At 38.3% G+C, this 20,024-nt stretch overlaps 1 protein-coding gene across 1 annotated transcript in view; it reads right to left on the minus strand.

The window, feature by feature from the left end:
- PPP2R3A (protein phosphatase 2 regulatory subunit B''alpha) overlaps positions 1-20,024 on the minus strand; it is a 212,856-nt gene that overhangs the window by 25,117 nt on the left and 167,715 nt on the right. Inside the window, exons 9-14 of the mRNA XM_043474125.1 lie at positions 15,294-15,386; positions 13,368-13,373; positions 7,166-7,176; positions 3,945-4,138; positions 3,317-3,435; positions 788-894 (exon numbers count right to left, since the gene is read on the minus strand). Of these exons, the coding sequence (XP_043330060.1) occupies positions 788-894; positions 3,317-3,435; positions 3,945-4,138; positions 7,166-7,176; positions 13,368-13,373; positions 15,294-15,386 (530 nt within the window). The remainder of the gene's footprint in view (positions 1-787; positions 895-3,316; positions 3,436-3,944; positions 4,139-7,165; positions 7,177-13,367; positions 13,374-15,293; positions 15,387-20,024) is intronic.

Below are 20,024 nucleotides of genomic sequence, written 5' to 3' on the forward strand. Positions count from 1 at the left end.
AAAGAAAAAAATGTCTATGTGTATTTGCTTTCATACACATATACATATGTATGAAGAGAGAGTGTGAGAACGGGAGGACCAGGACGGAGCATCCTTGGAAAAGCACATAAAGTGGTAACAGTGGCTGCTTCTGGGGAGAACTGAGTAGCAGGAAACTTACTATTTATTCTTTAACTCTGAATATTAAGTGACTACTGCCTATTCAAAAAGTATTACATTAATAATAAGGATTAATTGAGAGCCTTACAGAAACAGTGACTATAGAGGAACTGCGAAAGAAATCACTAGAAGATGAAAACAGCCAACAAATTATAGATACTGAAATGTTCTAAGCAGTAAAAGTCTTGGACAATTTAATTTCTTACCATGGTCCCTTTGTAGAAGTTAACTTCTTATTCAGAGTTGAACACACAAAACCATGTCTGATAAAGGTTTGTTTTGATGATCATAATGATCTTTATTATTTAAAAGAGCTTCAGTTCTCCTGTGTTTATAGGGTTTACTAACATCCCTAACAAAGTAGTATGACTGCACAGTGATCTCCGTTTTCAGTGGAAGGTACAACTTCATTAAAGGAAATGGCACATGAGAGGACTTTTTATAAAATCAGTGAAGGGAAGAGAAGACTGCTGGGGGAATGTTCACTCAACTAAAATTGAGTTAAAATCACTCATTTTTATGATATGGCAAAAATAGGAAAGGACTACTAGCTTGAGTTTTTTACAGGTGATCCTAATGTGGTTACCCCTGTTAAAAAAGCTCACAAGACACAGGGAAACTCACTCACCCTTCCTGGAACTGCGCCTGGGCAGACTCCTCTGCTACAAGGCTCTCATACTCTTCAGCAGCAAACCTGTCCCAGTCGGAAGGCTCAGGACTCTCATTCTCCACATCCTGATTGGGAAGGGGATGGCCACAGGAAACAGAATCAAAAACAAAAATTGGAGATAGGTCATCACAAATGTTTTACATCCTGAAAAAACCTATGTGAAAAATGTTTCATTTGACCCCACAGACTATACAGTTCATGGAATTCTCCAGGCAAGAATACTGGAATAGGTAGCCTTTCTCTTCTTCAGGGGATCTTCCCAACCCACAGATTGAACCCAGGTCTCCCGCATTGTAGGCAGGTTCTTTACCAGCTGAGCCACCAGGGAAGTCCAAGAATACTAGAGTGGGCAGCCTATCCCTTCTCCAGCTGATCTTCCCAACCTAGGAGTTGAACTGGGGTTTCCGGCATTACTGGCTGATTCTTTACCAACTGAGCCATCAGGGAAGCCCTAAACATGTTAAGAGAGGTACTAAAGTCACAATCCTAAACTGATTTTCTACACCTTGAATCACAAAATTATTAAGCACTGTTCATCAGCTGGACTGTTTGGGTCTAGATTCTTCAGCCTTTAACCAGAGGCTTCTCTAGCCCCCTCTCCTCTCACACTTGGCATAGCAGTGATCTGGAGTGACCTGTGGTTTGCATGTGCCCACCTGAAATGCGGTTTCCCTGGTGGCTCAGATGGTAATGAATCTGTCTGCAATGCAGGCGACCTGGGTTCGACCTCTGGGTTGGGAAAATCCTCTGGAGAAGAAAATGGCAACCTACACCAGTATTCTTTAATTTATTTTTTAATTGAAGGATAATTGCTTTACAGAATTTTGTTGTTTTCTGTCAAACCTCAACTTGAATCAGCCATATACTGCTCCACTATTCTCGCCTGGAGAATTCCATGGACAGAGGCTACAGTCCCTGGGGTCGTAAGAGTCAGACAGGACTGAGTGACTTAAACTTAACCTGAAATATACCATCCCTTCCTCTAGCGAATTTTTATTGCTTCCTTCACAGCCAGCCCGGATACCCTGCCATCTGAGTTACCTTCTTAGAAACAGCCCTTCTCCCCCTAGTCATTTCCTTCATTGTACTACGTATGCTTGGTTGCCAACTTTTGTTCTCCTGTCCTTGTCATCTCTATATACCCATTCTTTTTATATACTGACTTATCTCTATATAACCTCCAGTGTCTCTTCAACACAGTACCTGGAATTTACTAAGCACTTACTAATAGCATTCTTTGCAGATCAGAATGTTGATAATTACTACCTCTAAGAAAAAAGAGGAAAAATTTAAAGTAAAATTTGTAATACAAATAAAAAAATGAAGGGGGAAAAATTTCCTTCTACAATACAGGCTGCATCTTAGATTATATGTTCTAGGTAAAGTGATGTTTTTCCATAATGAAATTGGGTTAACATTGCTCTAGGATGTAAGGTTAGTTATGCTAGAACCTAAGTACCTTAATACTGACTACACAATGTGTTAATGACTATAATCCATTTGAAGAACTTCACCCCACCTTTTAAACATGTCTGAAATTGCTATGCATCTTAGATTTATAATTGCTTTTTCTTTAAAGGTATATAAAATAATGGGATATTTTAAACTCAATGAAATATAATACTGACTTTAGGCTAGTGATAATGTACCTTGATAGGCCCCAAGTTCTGGTGCAGAGTATTTGTTTTTAGAAGCTGGTCCTTGTATTCTTGGCTATTAATATTTAGGTCAAACAGTTATGCAACATATGAAAGACAAAGAAAAGACTGAGGAAGTTTCCTGTAGTGTATTCAACCAGTTCTTTTCCATCAATATAGTTTTTACTCTTTAAACAGGGGAATAGAAGGAGAAGTGGTGATATTCTGCTCTTTGTTTGTTTTTTTTCTGGACATGGGTTTTCTGAGAGTCCACAGGTTTTTGCGTATGGGGAAGGCAGCTCACAGCTCTTCAGCTGTAGAATGACTTCAAACTGATGTCATGTACAGTCATCATTACCGCTTGAAAAAGTGTTACATTTATCTGAAGGTTGTCTATCTTGGAGAGCATCTAGTTTTCATTACCAGGCCATCCCGAAATTGAATGGTACAGTTAAATCAAGCCCAGTGTACTCTGTAACAGAGATGTATCTATTGATATAGGTTTTTTTTTTTAATGAATAATAAAATGAACACACGTTTATTGATTTGAAAGTGAGAAAGACAATTATTTCAAAATTTTCTGTAACCAGTTTCTATGTATATGGAAGTACACAAAACACACAATTCATTCAATGAAAGGTAGATGCAGGTTATTACCTACACTTGAAGATTAGCTATGGGAAGAGATGGACTCTAAATCCTTTATTCTTTCTTTTCAGTATGTGATGAAATGTTTTAAATGTAAGCCTTTTTAAATACCAAAATTCCTGCAGACAGAGGCCACTTTTATCTGAAGCATACATCCCCTGATATTGCATCCCTCAAACAGAAGTTAAAACTATACTGGTACCTTCTGGACTGCAAAGGGATCTCTTTGTTCATGGTCTAAGTATTTCTCCAGATTAAAGAAAGTGTCATAAAAGATGTGAGCCATTCTGCATCTCTTCAGATCTCGTAGAGTTATTTTGCCTGTGTAAGAACAAATCTGGTAAATTTCAAAGGCTTTTTTTGAAGTGGAAAAAAAAAACAAACCAGCTTCTACTGAAGTTTAAAAGGATATATGCATATGCTTATTTGATTATAAAAATTTGATTTTTTTTGAGGTAAAGTTCACATAAAATTCACCATTTTAACCATTCTAATGGTTTTTCATACATTCACAATGTTGCATAAGCATCACCACTATCACATGCCCTAGCATTTTCTTCACCTCCAAAGGACACTCTGTACCCATCAAACAGTCTCACCCCCCTCCCCTCTGCAATCCTCCCCAACTGGCTACCACTAATCTGCCTTCTGAATTCGCCATCAATTGTTAGTTCTATGCTAACGCTAAAGCAGAAACTTAAATACTTCTGTATTTGGAGAGCCTGTGTGGAAGACTCTGGGAAGTTAAATAATTTGGAACAATCCAGGATTACAACCCCCACTCTGTACTGGAGATGAACAATGCAACTTGGCTCTTTATTCAATCTTACCATCACTGGCTGGCTTCACCAGGTCAAGCATCTGGCACAACAAATCATGGAATGGCAAGGGCTCAATGCCCATGGCTTCCATCCGTTCACACTGCTCCTCGTAGAAGTATTCCAGCTCGTACATGGAGAGCACTCCATCCCCATCCACATCCATACAGCGGAACCAGTACTCAATGCTAGGAGGTAAGGATACTCATTAGCAATGGCCTGTTAAAGCTCTTTTATTCACCAGATTTATTATTGTTTGTTTCTTTTAAAAGTTATACATGGGTATACTTCGGACTTAGACATAGTTTTACAAAATTTATTAGAAAAAATGGCAGTCATTTTAAAAATTTTCTCTTCCCCAGATCCAAGCATTTTCAACACTTGATTCTTTTGGTTTTTATCTTTACATTTCAGTTAAGGTGTCTATATTGTTCCTTTCTTGTATTTCTGATTTAAAGACTGTGGTTTAATTTTGCACTATGAAAGATGAGGTTTCAGGTCTTTTGCTACTCATTCCACCTTACCCACATGCCCTTTATAACCTCTTAGCATAGATAAATAACTCAACATTCACAGTTTATAACTTTACATTTTCCTTTTATCTCTCTTGTTTAGTTTTGGGATACAGTACATGTTACTACCACTAATTCAAAGACTTCTGCTAGTTTTCTACGTCCATAATCAGTCCCATTGGGTATTCTATCAATTGCATTTCCTTGAAATCTTTTTCAGTTCCTCTGACCTATTCTAATCTGGACTGGTTGATCTTTAGGCCTGATTTATAGTTTCACCCTAGGGAATCCTTTCACCTTTCTGCTGTTTCTTATATCTCACATTTTCCTCATTCTTGGTTTGCTTCCTTGTTTGGTAAAACACATTCTTCAGTAGCTTCCTAAAAAAGGGAGCATAGCAGGTACAATTTTTGGATGTTAGATCATTGAAAATACCCTTATCTACCCCCTAATGTGGTTGGTATATATAGAATTATGGCATGATGGTTCTTTTCTTCAGAATTTTAAAGGCCCTGATTCACTGTCCTCCATTTATCCACTGTTGTTGAGAAGTCTAAAGCCACTGATCCTTTGCAACCTTTTTTTTTTTTTTTCCCCTTTGAAGCCTACAGAGGTTTCTGAGTTCCTGGTGTTTTAAAATAAAACTGATGAAGTGCCTTGGTCTGGATCTAATTCACTTTTGCTGGGCTCAGCGCCTCCTCAGTTTGTAAACTAGTATTCTTAAGTTCTTGGACATTTTCTTAAAATTGTTTTATTTCTTATCTGCTTCTCTTTCCCCTTATCCACTCTCTTTCTGGAATTCTTGTTATTCAAATCAGCATGGTCCAATATGGTGACCGCTAGCCATATGTGGATAACCCAATTTGAGATGTCTTTAAAAAAAAAATTTGTTTTCTGTTAATATTTATTTATTTGACTGTGCCAGATATTAGTTGCAGCATGTGGGATCTAGTTCCCTGACCAGGGACTGAACCCGGTCCCCCTGCACTGGGAATGCAGAATCTTAGCCCCTGGACCACCAGGAAAATCCCTGGGATGTCTTTAAGTGCAAACACAGATTTCGAAGACTTTGTAAGAAAAAAACAGTAAAACATCTTATCAATACTTTTATACTGATTACATGTTGGAAAAATATTTTAGATATATGGTATTAAATAAGAGACGTAAGTAAGATTAATCCTATGTTTCTTTTTACTCTCTTACTGTGGTTAATTTTATTTAAAAAATTTAAACACATTTAAAGTAAAAATTGTATGTATTTAAGATATATAACAAAATAATGTGATATAGACAGTGAAACAATTACTACAGTAAAGCTGCTTAACATAGCATCTCCCCACAATATTACTATTTTGCAGGATAGTAGGGATGTAGAGGACCTGAAATCTACCCTCTTAAGTGAATTTTCAGCATTTAAAACAATATTATACTAAATGTATAGTCATTATATTGTACATTAGATCTCTAGATTTATTCATCCTGTATAACTGCAACTTTGTATACTGGGTCAGCATCTCCTCTTTTCCCTTATACCCCCAGCCCCTGGTAACCACCATTCTACTTTCTGCTTCTATTAAGTCTGACTTTTTTTTGATTCCCATATAAGAGATCATGTATGACTTTCTGTGCCTGGCTTATTCCACTTAGTATAATATCCTCCAGGTTAATCCATGTTGCAAATGACAGGATTTCCTCCTTTTCGAAGGGTGAATAATATTCTATTGTGTGTGTATACATATACCACATTTTATTTATCTACTTATTCTGTGAGAGACATTTAGCTTGATTTCATATAATGTTGTAATGAACAAGGGAGTTCAGGTATCTCTTCAAGGGACTGACTTCAGAGTTCTGGTTCAAGATGGTCAAATAGGAACTCGCTTTCTCCCATGGATGCATCTATATAGCTACATATGGACCAGTTTCTTCTGAAAAAACCGTAAAAACTAGCTGAGTGACTTCTACATTATTGGGAAAATGAGAAAAACTCTTATTTAGTGGATAGGAGATGCTGAGACACAATTTTGCTGTAAACCCCAGCACACTGACCCACAATTAGGAGGAAACTGGAAATCCAGAGCTTTTCCTCGAGGAACAAAGAGTTTGAATCCCATGTTGTGAACCCAACTTTTAAGACCTGCAACTGAGACAAATACCCTCAAATCTAGCTTTTTCCCTTCCTTTTAAAAAACTGAAGTATAGTTGACATGTAACATTATATTAGCAGACTTCCCTGGTGGCTCAGATGGTAAAGCGTCCGCCTACAATGTGCGAGACCCAGGTTCAATCCCTGGGTCAGGAAGATCTCCTGGAGAAGGAAATGGCAACCCACTCCAGTATTCTTGCCTGGAAAATCCCATGGATGGAGGAGCCTGGTAGGCTACAGTCTATGGGGTCGCAAAGAGTCGGACAGTTAGTTTCGAGTGTACAACATAGTGATTTGACATTTGTACACATTATGAATTGGTCACCACAATAAGTCTAGTAACCATCTGTTACCAAAGTTATTACTGTATTATTGACTATATTCTCTATGCTATACACTACATCCCTGTGCCTGATTTATTTTATACCTGGAAGTTTGTACCTCTTAATTTCTTTCGTCTATTTTACCCAACCACCCGCTTACCCTCTGGTGACCTCTACTGTGTTCTCTCTACTGGTGCTTCTGTTTAGTCTGTTTGATTGTTAAATTCCACATATAAATGAAATCATATAGTATTTGTCTTTCTCTGTCAGACCTATTTCACTTAGCATAATACCCTTAGAGTCCATTCCTGTTGTTTCATATGTCAAGCTTTCATTCTTTTTTTATGGCTAAGTAAAATTCCACTGTGTGTATGTGTGTATCACATCACCTTTATCCACTTATCTATTGATGAATACTTAGGTTACTTCCATATGTTGGGTGTTGTGAATAATGCTGCAGTGAATGTTGGAGAGCATGTATCTTTTAAAAATAATATTTTTATTTTCTTTGGGTAAATACCCAGAAGTGAAATTACTGGATCATATAGCAGTTCTATTTTTAATTTTTTGAGGAACGTCTACATTGTTCCATAGTGGTTGCACCAATTTACATTCTCATAATAGTGCATAAGGGTCCCCTTTTCTCCATATCCTTGCCAACACTTGTCATTTGTTGTTTGTTTGATAACAGTCATTCTGAAAGGTGTGAGGATAGCTCATTGTGGTTTATATTTGCACTACACTGATGATTAGTGATGTTGAATACCATTTTATGCATCTGTTGGCCATCTCTATGTCTTTCTTGAAAAAGTGTTTGTTCAGGCTTTTTGCTCATTTTAAAATCAGGTTGGGATTTTTGATACTGAGCTATGTAAGTTTTAAAAAATATACTTTAGATATTAACCCCTTATCAGATATATCATCTACAAGTATTTCTTCCTATTCAGTAAACTGCCTTTATGTTTGTTGATGGTTTCCTTCGTTGCGCAAAACCTTTAAAATTGATGTACTCTTATTTATTTTTGTTTTTCCTGCCCTTGCCTGAGGAGACAGATTAAAAAAAAATACTGCTAAGTCTAATTTTAAAGAGTGTACAGCCTATGTTTTCTTCTAGGAGTTTTTTATGGTTTCAGATCTCACATTTAAGTCTTCAATCCTTTTTGAGTTTATATTTTGTATACAGCATAGTGAGTGATCCAGTTTCATTCTTGTGCGTGAAGCTGTCAAGTTTCCCAATATCATTTATTAAAGACACTGTCTTTTACCTATTGTATATTCTTGGCTCCACTGTTGTACATTCAGTTCAGTTCAGTTGCTCATCGGTGTACGACTCTGCAACCCCATGGACTGCAGCATGCAAGGCTTCCCTGTCCATCACCAACTCCCGGAGCTTACTTAAATTCATGTGCAGCGAGTCAGTGAGCCATCCAACCATCTCACCCTCTGTCGTCCCTTCTCCTCCTGCCTTCAACCTTTCCCAGCATCAGGATCTTTTCCAATGAGTCAGTTCTTTGTATCAGGTGGCCAAAGTATTGGAGTTTCAGCTTCAGCATCAGTTCTTCCAATGAATATTCAGGACTGATTTCCTTTAGGATCGGCTGGCTGGATCTCCTTGCAGTCCGAGGGACTCTCAAGCATCTTCTCCAGCGTCACAGAAGTGTCAGTTCTTTGGCACTCATCATTCTTTACAGTCCAACTCTCACATACATACATGACTAGTGAAAAAACCATAGCTTTGACTGTATGGACCTTTGTTGGCAAAGTAATGTCTCTGCTTTTTAATATGCTGTCTAGGTTGGTCATAGCCTTTCTTCTAAGGAGCAAGCATCTGTTAATTTCATGGCTGCAGTCACCATTTGCAGTGATTTTGGAGCCCCCAAAATAAAGTCTGTCACTGTTTCCATTGTTTCCCCATCTATTTGCAATGAAAGGATGGGACCAGATGCCATGATCTTAGTTTTCTGAATGGTGAGTTTTAAGCCAACTTTTTCACTCTCCTGTTTCACTTTCATCAAGAGGCTCTTTAGTTCTTCTTCACTTACTGCCATAACGGTGGTGTAATCTGCCTATCTGAGGTTATTGATATTTCTCCCACCAATCTTGATGCCAGCTTGTGCTTCATCCAGCCCACCATTTCGCATGATGTACTCTGCATATAAGTTAAATAAGCAGGGTGACAATATACAGCCATGATGTACTCCTTTCCCGATTTGGAACCAGTCTGTTGTTCCATGTCCAGTTCTAACTATTGCTTCTTAACCTGCATACAGATGTCTCAGAAGGCAGGTAAGGGTGTCTGGTATTCGCACCTCTTGAAGGATTTTCCACAGTCTGTTGTGATGCACATAATCAAAGGCTTTGGTGTAGTCAATAAAGCAGAAGTAGATGTTTTACTGGAACTCTTGTGCTTTTTCGATGATTCAATGGATGTTGGCAATTTGATCTCTGGTTCTTTTCTAAATCCAGCTTGAACATCTGGAAGTTCACAGTTCATGTACTGTTGAAGCCTGGGTTGGAGAATTTTGAGCATTCCCTTGCTAGTGTGTGAGATGAGTGCAGTTAGGCTTGAATATTGTGCTTTTGTGCTTCAATATTCACTGCCACTGCCTTTCTTTTGGACTGGAATGGAAACTGACCTTTTCCATCCCCGCGGCCACTTCTGAGTTTTCCAAATTTTCTGGCATATTGAGTGCAGCACTTTCACATCATCACCTTTAGGATTTGAAATAGCTCAGCTGGAATTCCATCACCTCCTCTAGCTTTGTTCATAATGATGCTTCCTGAGACCTACTTGACTTCACATTCCAGGATGTCTGGCTCTAGGTGAGTGATCACACCATCATGATTATCTGGGTCGTGAAGATGTTTTTTGTATAGTTTTTCTGTGTATCCTTGCCACCTCTTCTTAATATCTTCTGCTTCTGTTAGGTCCATACTGTTTCTGTCCTTTATTGTGCCTATCTTTGCATGAAATGTTTCCCTGGTATCTCTAATTTTCTTGAAGAGCTCTTTAGTCTTCCCATTCTATTATTTTCCTCTATATCTTTGCACTGATCACTGAAGAAGGCTTTCTTATCTCTCTTTGCTATTCATGAAACTCTGCATTCAAATGGGTATATCTTTCCTTTTCTCCTTTGCCTTTACCTTCTTTTCTCAGTTATTTGTAAGGCCTCCTCAGACAACCATTATGCCTTTTTGCATTGCTTTTTCTTGGGGATGGTCTTGATCACTGCCTCCTGTACTGTGTCAAGAGCCTCCATCCATAGTTCTTCAGGCACTCTATCAGATTTAATCCCTTGAATCTATTTGTCACGTCCACTGTATAATTGTAAGGAATTTGATTTAGGGCATACCTGAATGGTCTAGTGGTTTTCCCTATTTTCTTCAATTCACGTCTGAATTTGGCAATAAGGAGTTCATGATCTGAGCCACAGTCAGTTCCCAGTCTTGTTTTTGCTGACTGTATAGAGTTTCTCCATCTTTGGCTGCAAAGAATATAATCAATCTGATTTTGGCATTGACCATCTGTGTAGAGTCTCCTCTTGTGTTGCTGGAAGACAGTGTTTGCTATGACCAGTGCATTCTTTTGGCAAAACTCTTGTTAGTCTTTGCCCTGCTTCTTTTTGAACTCCAAGGCCAAATTTGCCTGTTACTCCAGGTATGTCTTGAGTTCCTACTTTTACATTCCAGGCCCCTGTAATGAAAAGGGCATCTTTTTTGGGTGTTAGTTCTAGAAGGTCTTGTAGGTCTTCATAGCACCATTCAACTTCAGCTCCTTAAGCATTACTGGTCGGGGCATAGACTTGAATTACTGTGATGTTGAATGGTTTGCCTTGGAAACAAACAGTTCATTCTGTCATTTTTGAGATTGTACCCAAGAACTGTCTTTCCGACTCTTCTGTTGACTATGAGGGCTACTCCATTTCTTCTAAGTGATTCTTGCCCACAGTAGTAGATATAACGGTCATCTGAGTTGAATTCGCCCATTCCTGTGAATGGTGGTACGTTAACTGACCATATAAGAGGGGCTTTATTTCTGGGCTCTCTATTCTCCATTGCTCTGTGTGTCTCTTTTTGTGCCACAACCATACTGCTTGGATTCCTATAGCTTTGTAGCACAGTTTGAAATCAGGGTGTATGACACCCCTGGCTTTGTTCCTCTTTTAAATTGCTTTGGTTTTCACAGTCTTTCATGTTCTAGAATACACTTTAGGATGCTTTGTTTCAATTCTGCAAAAAATGCTGTTGTTACTTTGATAAGAGATTTCATTGAATCTGTAGATTGCTTTGGGTAGTATGGACATTTTAACAACATTAGTTCCTTCATCAATGTTTAATGGTTTTCAGAGTATAGGTCTTTCACTTTCTTGGCAAATTTTATTCTTATTCTTTTGGCTGCAATTGTAAATAGGATTGTCTTAATTTCTATTTCTCATAGTTCATTATTGGTGTATAGAAATGCAGCTGATTTCTATATATTGATTTTGTATCCTGAAGTTTTACTGAATTCATATATTAGTTTCAATAGTTTTTATTTTTTTTGGTGGAGTTTTTAGGGTTTTCTATATATATTATCATGTCATTTGCAAATAGGGACTGCTTCCTTTCCAATGTGGATGCCTTTTATTTCTTTTTCTTGTGTGACTGTTGTTGCTAGGACTTCTGATACTATTTTGAATAAAAGTGTCAATAGTGGACACTTTTCCTTCTTCCTGATCTTAAAGGAAAAGCATTTGGCTTTTCATTGTTAAGTATTTTCTGAGCTACTGGTTTGTCATACACAGCTCTTATTATGTGGATACATGTTTCCTCTATACCCACTTTATTGAGAGTTTTTATAAAAAATGGATATTGAATTTTGTCAAACACCTTTTCTGCATTGATTCAAATCATCATGTGGTTTTTATTCTTTACTTTGTTAATGTAATATATCATGTTGATTTATTTGTGTATATAGAACCATCCTTGCATCTGCGGAATACACTTGATAATGGTGTATGGTTCTTTTACTATACTGTTGATATCTGTCTAATATTTTGTTTAGAATTTTTGCATTTATATTCATCCGGGATGCTGGCCTGTAATTTTTTTTGTAGTGTCTTTATCTGGTTTTGGTATCAGCATAATGCTGGCTTCAGAGAATGAATTTAGAATAGTTCCTTCCTCTTCAATTTTTTGGAATAATTTGAGAAGGATAGGTATTAACTCTTCCTTGAGTTTGTTGAATTTACCTGTTGTCTGGTCCTGGGCTTGTTTGTTGGGAGGTTTTTTAAAATTTCTAATTCAGTTTCATTACTAGGCATCTGTCTGTTCAAATTTTCTATTTTTCTTGATTCACTTTTGGAAGGTTGCATGTTTCTGGGAACTTACCCATTTCTTCTAGGCTGTCCATTTTGTTGGCAAATAATTGTTTATAGTAATCTTTTATGATCCTTTGTATTTCTGTTGTGTCAGTTATAACTTCTTTGCTTTCAGGTCTGTTTTGCCTGATATTAATATTGCTACTACAGGTTTATTTTCATTTTCATTTACATGAAATATCTTTTTTTATCCCTTCACTTTCATTCTGTGTATGTCTTTAGATCTGAAGCCTGGGAATGCAGCATATAAATGGGTCTTGTTATTTTAATCCATTCAGCCACCTTTCTCTTTTGATTGGAACATTTAGTCCATTTACATTTAAAGTAGTTATTGATAGGTATGTACTTATTGCCATTTTGTTAATTGTTTTGTAGTTCCTCTGTTCATTTCTTCTTTTCTTGTCCTCTTTGTGATTTGATGACTTTCTTTAGTGTGTTGTTTGTATTCCTTTCTCTTTGTTTTTTTGTGTGTATATTATAGGCTTTAGGTTTGTGGTTACCATGAGGTTCATAAACAACAACCTATGTAAACAGCAGTCTATTTAAATGGATGGTCATTTAAGTCAGAGCACATTCTAAAAGCACTACTTACCCCCCACCCAGATATTTTATGTTTTTGACATATTTTGCATCTTTTTGTGTATCGTCTATTTGTTTCATATATAGGTGATTTTACTACTTTTGTCTTTTAACCTTCATATTAGCTTTGTAGGTGACCAGGTAGAGTATTCTTGGTTGTATAATTTTTTTCTTTTAGCACTTTGAATACCATGTTAGTCTCTTCTGGCCTGAAAAGTTTCTGCTGACAAGTCAGCTGATAGTCTTATGTGGGTGTCCCTTGTTGCCTTAAAGATTTCTTCTTGGTCTTCAATGTTTGAGGTTTTAATTATAATGTATCTTGGTATGGGTCTCTTGGGTTCATCTTATTTGGGACTCTGTGCATCCTGGACTTGGATGTCTGTTTTGCTAGCCAGGTCAGGAAAGTTTTCAGTCATTTCTCTTCAAATATGTTTTGAAGAAAAATTTCCATCTGTGACCCCTGTGAATGTTAATACACTTGATGTTGTCTCACAACTTGATGTTGTCTCCCTTACCAGAGATCAAACCTGTGCCCCCTGTAGTGGAAGCATGGAGTTTGAACCACTGGACTACCATGGAAGTTCCAAGCTATCTTCATTTTAAAAATTATTATTATTTTATTTTTTTGCTGTTTTGATTGGGTAATATCCACTACCCTGTCTCAGATTGTTGATCTATTCTTCTGCATCTTCTAGTCTGCTGTTGATTCCCTCTGGTGTATTTTTCATTTCTGTTAATCTATTTTCCAGTTCTGATTGGTTCTTTTCTCTATCATCTGTCTCATTGTTGCAGTTCTCACCAAGTTCATCCATTCTCCAGAGTTCAGTGAACAACTTTAAGACTATTAATTTGAACTTTTTATCTGGTTAATTGCTTATCTCCATTTTGTTTATTTTTCCCCTTGGTTTTGTCTTGTTTTCTCATTTGTCGGCTATTCCTGTGTCTCCTCATTTTGCCTCTCTGTATTTGTTTCTACATATTACAGCTACACCTCTCATTCTTGAAGGACTGGCCCTATGTAAGTATCTGTGGGCCCAGTGGCACCATCACCCCAGGCACCAGAGCGAGATCCTCCTGTCACCCCTGTATGTGCTGTGTGTGCCTTCTTGTTGTGGTTGGGCTGCAAGTGCTGCGCGTGCACTGGTAGATGGGGCTGGCCCCTGACCTGGCTAGCTGAGTGGCTTGGCTACAACTGCTGTTGACACCCTCGCGGGTAGGGCGAGCCCCCAGCCTGGCTGTCCGTGAAGCCTGGCTGTGACTGCTGTGGGTACATTAGTGTGCAAGGCTTGTCCCCTCTAGCAGGAGCCATTTCTGAGGGGCGCTGGTGCCGGCTGGGACTACTAGCCAGGTAGGGCAGGGTGGGTGCTATTTTGGAGGCACTGGTTGAGGCGGGTGGGTTGGGCAGTGTGAGTTCTCAGAGGAATGCTGGGGATGGGTCCAAGGTGTTAGGTAGGTTGATGGAGAGCGACAGAAATGGTACCTGGCAGAACAGGAGAGTAAAAACAAAAAGGATGCCCAACAGCACTTCTATTACTGGAGAAAGATCCACCAGAAACCTGCCTTTTATGGCACATGCCCTAAAATAAGTCTCCCTCTTGTATGATCCAGGTGCTTTTCAAGCTACTGTCTCTGTGCAGGGACTCAGAGTAAGTGAGCTTGTGTGAGCTTTTCAAGAGCAGAGCTTTATTTTCCCACAGTCCTTAGGCTCTCCTGGACATAAGCCCAGCTGATTTTCAAAGCCAGACATTGTGGGGATTCATTGACTCATCTTCCCTGAGTAGGCCTATGGGCTATGAAGCCCGACATAGGGCTTGAGCTTCTTGCTCCTCAAGGGGGGACCTCCTCGGTTATCATACGCCTCCAGCTTGTGGCATTGCCTCAGGGGCATGGGTTCTGTTGGAATCCATCTCTGCCTCTCCTGTCTGTCTTGATGTGGCCTTTTATTTATATCTAGAGTTGTAGAAAATTTGTTCTGCTAGTTTTCAGGTTGTTCTCAAAGACAGCTGTTCCATATAAAGTAGTTTTAGTGTGTCTGTGGGAGGAGATGAGCTTAGTTTTTCTTTTTCTGCCATCTTGACCTGGACTCTCCCTGAAACATTTAGCTTTGAAAACCAATGAGGCTAGAGTCCATGAGTCCTACAAGGCTATACTGAAGTGAGAAAAGGCTCTTAAAGGGTTTTATGCTTGGTCTCACCTGCACCACAGCCCAGTTTAGAAGCAGCCACTATAAGGTGCCAGGTTTTCTGTTAAGGAGGCAAATTTCTTTAAGCCTTGGCCTAAGGGATAAGCATCTAATTTAATGCACATCTAGGGGCCTCCTGGCTATGCTGAAAGGACAGACACTAGCAGGCACCATCTTTACACTCTCTCTGTGGCTCACTCCAGCCAGAGGGCACCAATTTCCCACTCTCTCACTGCTTTACAGAACACCAGTATCTCACCAGTGTCCTGGCTTTTATGTCGGGTGCTCCAGTTTTTATTGCGCCACCTGGGGGAATGCCACTTGACTGCCTGGCTCGGGAAGCCAGCATGGCCTATGGTACCATAGCATGGGACCATAACAGTTTGAGACAGTTCTTAGCAGGCTACCATATCCAGGGGACAGCACAGACAGCAGACCAGAAAACACTCCTAGTCTTTCAGTGAGAAGCCTATTTGCTTAACCAGGAACTTGGGCCCGAGGGGTAGGCTTCTGATTTGGCACACATCCAGGTCAACAGAGGCGCTCTCAGGGAATGAGGACTGATGGATGCAATCTCTGAGCATCCCCTCTGCCATACTCTAGCTGGTTGTATCTTTCAGAAAAGAGCTTATAAACTTGTCTGACACCTTGGTTACTGTGGCTGCCTCCAGGGACATCTCTGGATTGTCTGGCTCTGGTGGCCAACAGGACTTATACTCATGGGTTCCACAGGACTGTAACCAAAGGAGAAAGAATTCTTAAAGAGGTACCACTCCCAGGGCAAAGCAAGACACAACACCCAGGAGCCCAGTCTATCCTATTAGCTTACCATCACAGCTGCAGTCAGAGGGATAGAAATTCTTAATTAAACACAGATCTAAGGGTAATCCTTTCCAGAGGCCGCAAAGGGTGGGTGTTTCTTCATACTGTCTTTCTGCTGTACTCCAGAGCCCCAGGATCTCCTGGAGAGGAATTTTTATGTATGTCTGGTGCCCTGGGTTTTATATCTGGAGCCCTGGTTTTACCGGTTGCCACCCAGGGGACACCTGATCACCTGGTTCTGGTGGCCAGGGGGCTTGCATTCCTAGGTACCATGAGACTATAACAGCTGGAGAGACAGTTCATTGTAAGCTACCAAACCAGAGCACTATGCAAACAGCAGAGTGAAATATAAACCCACCAGTCTTCCTGTGAAAAATGTGTACTTATGTGTGCTGGAGCACTGGCTTTAGCCACAGGCCTTGGGTTTGGCTCACATTTAGGGCCCTATGGAGGTGCTTTTAGGGAACACAAGGTGATGGATGCCATCCTTTTACTCTCACTTTGTCTTGCCTCAGCCTACCAGTACCTCCCAGAAAGGAGGTTAGATAGTTATTTAGCACCCCTGATTTTTTTGACCGTTGCCCAGGGATATCTCCTAATTACTTAGTTCTGATGGCAAGTGGGACTTATACTTGTGGCGCCATAAGACTTTATACATTTGCATAATTTAAGAGCTGCTGATGAGAGTCTCCCACTTCCCTGGTGACTCAGACAGTAAAGCGTCTGCCTGCAGTGCGGGAGACCTGGGTTTGATCCCTGGGTTGGGAATATCCCTTGGAGAAGGACATGGCAACCCACTCCAGTACTCTTGTCTGGAAAATTCCATGGCTAGCTTTTAATCAGCCTGAATCTAGCTGCTGCCTGAGATCCTTCCTTTGGGACACTGACAAGTCTTCACATACTCTTAACTACTGGGAACCATTAAACTTCAAATAGGATGCTTGGATGAGTACAAAGGTTTGAAAGACAATCAAAAGCTAGGGCAGAGTTGAACCATAATGTTCATGTCCTATGTGAAGCCACTTCAAGATTGGGAGAGGGATTTGTTTTATCTAATGCATAGAAACTAACATAGGGAGTCAAGCACAATGAAGAAAGAGAAAAAGATGTTCCAAACTAAAGAACAAGGGAAAAAAATCTCAGAAAAAAATCCTTAATGAAATTGAGATAACTGATTAACCTGATAAAGAGTTCAAAATAAAGGTCATAAAAATCCTCACCAAACTCAGAAGAAGAAAGAATGAATACAGTGAGAACTTCAACAAAGACAGAAAATATATTAAAAAAATGCTAAGTAAGTTACAGAGTTGAACAATACAATAATGGAATGAAATACACTAGGGGAGTCCAACAGCAGACTAGATGAAGTGAAGAAAGGATCAGTGAACTCAAAGACATGGCAGTGGAGTTCATACAGTCAGGAGCAAAAGTCACAAAGAATGAAGTAACGTGAAGACTGCTTAAACGGCTTATGGAACAGTATCAAACAGACCAATATTTGCATTACAGGGGTCTGAAAAGGAGAAGAGAGAGAGAAAGAGGCAGAAACAGAAAACTTAATTGAAATAATGGCTGAAAACATTCCTAACATGGTGAAAGAAACAGACATCTGGATCTAGGGAGCCCAAAGAATTCCAAAACAGAGAAACCCAAAGAGATCCACAGGAACACATATTAAAATGTAAAAAGCTAAAGACAAGAAGAGAATCTTAAAAGCAGCAAGAGAAAAAAAAAACAACTAGCTGCATACAAGGAAACCCCTATAAGATGATGAATTGATTTTTCAGCAGAAAAATTGTAGACCACAAGGGAGCAGCATGGTGTATTCAAAGTGTGGAAAGAAAACGTCTAGCCCAGAGTACTCTACCAGGCATTGTTTTCATCAAGAACTGAAGAAGAGATAAAGAGTTTTCCAGACAAGCAAAGCTAACAGAGTTTATTACCACTAAACTGGCCTTATAAGAAATAAAAGAAAAGTACTTTTTTAAAACTGAAAAAAATGGGGCTAATTAGTAACAAGAAAACACATGAAAGTATATATCTCACAGGTAATGACAAATACATAGTAAAGATGGTGAATTATTTATAAAATATGAAAGTTAAAATATAAAAGTAGTAAAAATCACTATTATTAACACATATATAAAAGATGCAAAATGTGACAATAAAAAATGACAGGAGAGAGCAAGAATGTAGAGCTCTAGAATTCATTCAAACTTAAGTTAAAATAGAGTGTGCTTAATATAATTTTTTTATGTAAGCCCCATGGTAACCAAAAAGCAATAACCTATAAGAGATACACAAAAGATAAATCTAAGCATACCATGAAAGTCATCACACTATAAAGAGAACATAAGAAGAAAGAAACAGAGAACTACAACAACAATCAGAAAACAATTAACAAAATGGCAGTAAATACATAACTATCAATAATTACTTTAAATGTAAATGGACTAAATTCTCCAATCAAAGGACACAAACTGGCTAAATGGATAAGAAAACAAGACCCAGCTATATGCTGCATACAAAAATTCACTCACTGTAAATACATGCGCAGACTGAAAGTGAAGGAATGGAAAATGATTTCACTCAAATGGAAACAAAAAGAAAGCTGGGTTAGCAATACTTGTGTCAGACAAAAGACTTTATATAATAAAGACTGTAATAAGAGGGAAAGAACGGCATTACAGAATGATATAGAAATCAACATGAGGACATATCATTTGTAAATATTTATGCACCTCAATATATAAAACAAATATTACCAGACTTAAATGGACAAATAGGCAGCAGTACAATAATAGGTGGCAATACAATAATAGTAAGATACTTAACTACCACAATTTCATCAATGAATACATCATTCAGATAGAAAATCAGTGAGGAAACATATCTTAAATGACATGTTAGGTCAGATGAGCTTAATTGATACATACAAAACATTCCATCAAAAGCAGCAAAACACACTCTTCACAAATGACATGAGAGTTTCTTCAAGATAGATCATACATTATGCTATAAAACATGTCAATAAACTTAAGAAAGTTCATATTTTATCAAGCATCTTTTCTGATAGTTGTATAAAACTAGAAATTAATTGCAAGAAGAAAACTGGGAAATTCTCAAATATGTAGCAATTAAACAACATGATACTGAACAACCAACATATCAAAGAAATAAAAGAAAGCAAACAATACCTTGAGATAAATGAAAAATACAACATACCAAAACTTACAGGATATAGTGAAAGTTGTTCTAAGGGGAAAATTCATAGTGATAAATGCTTATATCAAAACCCAAGAAATATCTGAAATAATAACTGAACTTTAATCCTCTAGCAACCAAAGAGAGTAGAACAAATGAAACCCAAAAGTAATAGAAGGAAGGAAACAACAAAGATCAGAGTGGAAATAAATGAAAAAGAGGTTAAAAAGACAATAAAAAGTCAATGGAACTAAGAGCTGGTCCTTTGAAAAGATGAACAAAATTGATAAACCTGCAGCTATACTCCCAAAGAGAGAGAAGTCAAATAAAACCAGAAGTGAAAGAGAAAACATTAATAGTGACAGTACTGAAATACAAAGGATTATAGGAGGCTACTATGAACAATTACACACCAACAAACTTGACACGCTAGAAAAAAATGGATAAACTCCTAGAAACATACAACCTACCAAGATTTGAATTATGAAAAAAAGAAAATCTGAACAGTCTAATTACTAGTAAGGTGACTGAATCAGTAATGAAAAACCTCCCAACAAAGTAAAGTCTAGGACCAGAGTTACTAGTGAATTCTATAAAACATCTAAAAAGAATTAACACTGGTTCTCTCAAACTATTCTAAAAGACAGGAGAGGAAGGAATATCCAAACTAATTTTGAGGCCAGCATTACCCTCAAATGACAATATCAGACAAGGATGCCACAAGAAAATTACAGGCCAATATTTCTGATAATTATAGATGAAAAAACCTCAACAAAATATTAGTAGACCAAATGCAACAACAAAGTAAAAGGATCATAAACCAAGATTCAGTTCAGTTCAACATCTGCAAATCAATCAAGGTGATACACCGCATTAACAAAAGGAAAGGTAAGAAACATACGATCATCTGAATAGACGTGGAAAAAGCGTTTGACAAAAGTCAACATCCATTAATTATAACAAC

Source organism: Cervus canadensis, chromosome 7, assembly GCF_019320065.1.
Source record: "Cervus canadensis isolate Bull #8, Minnesota chromosome 7, ASM1932006v1, whole genome shotgun sequence".
Classification (NCBI taxonomy): Eukaryota; Metazoa; Chordata; class Mammalia; order Artiodactyla; family Cervidae; genus Cervus; species Cervus canadensis.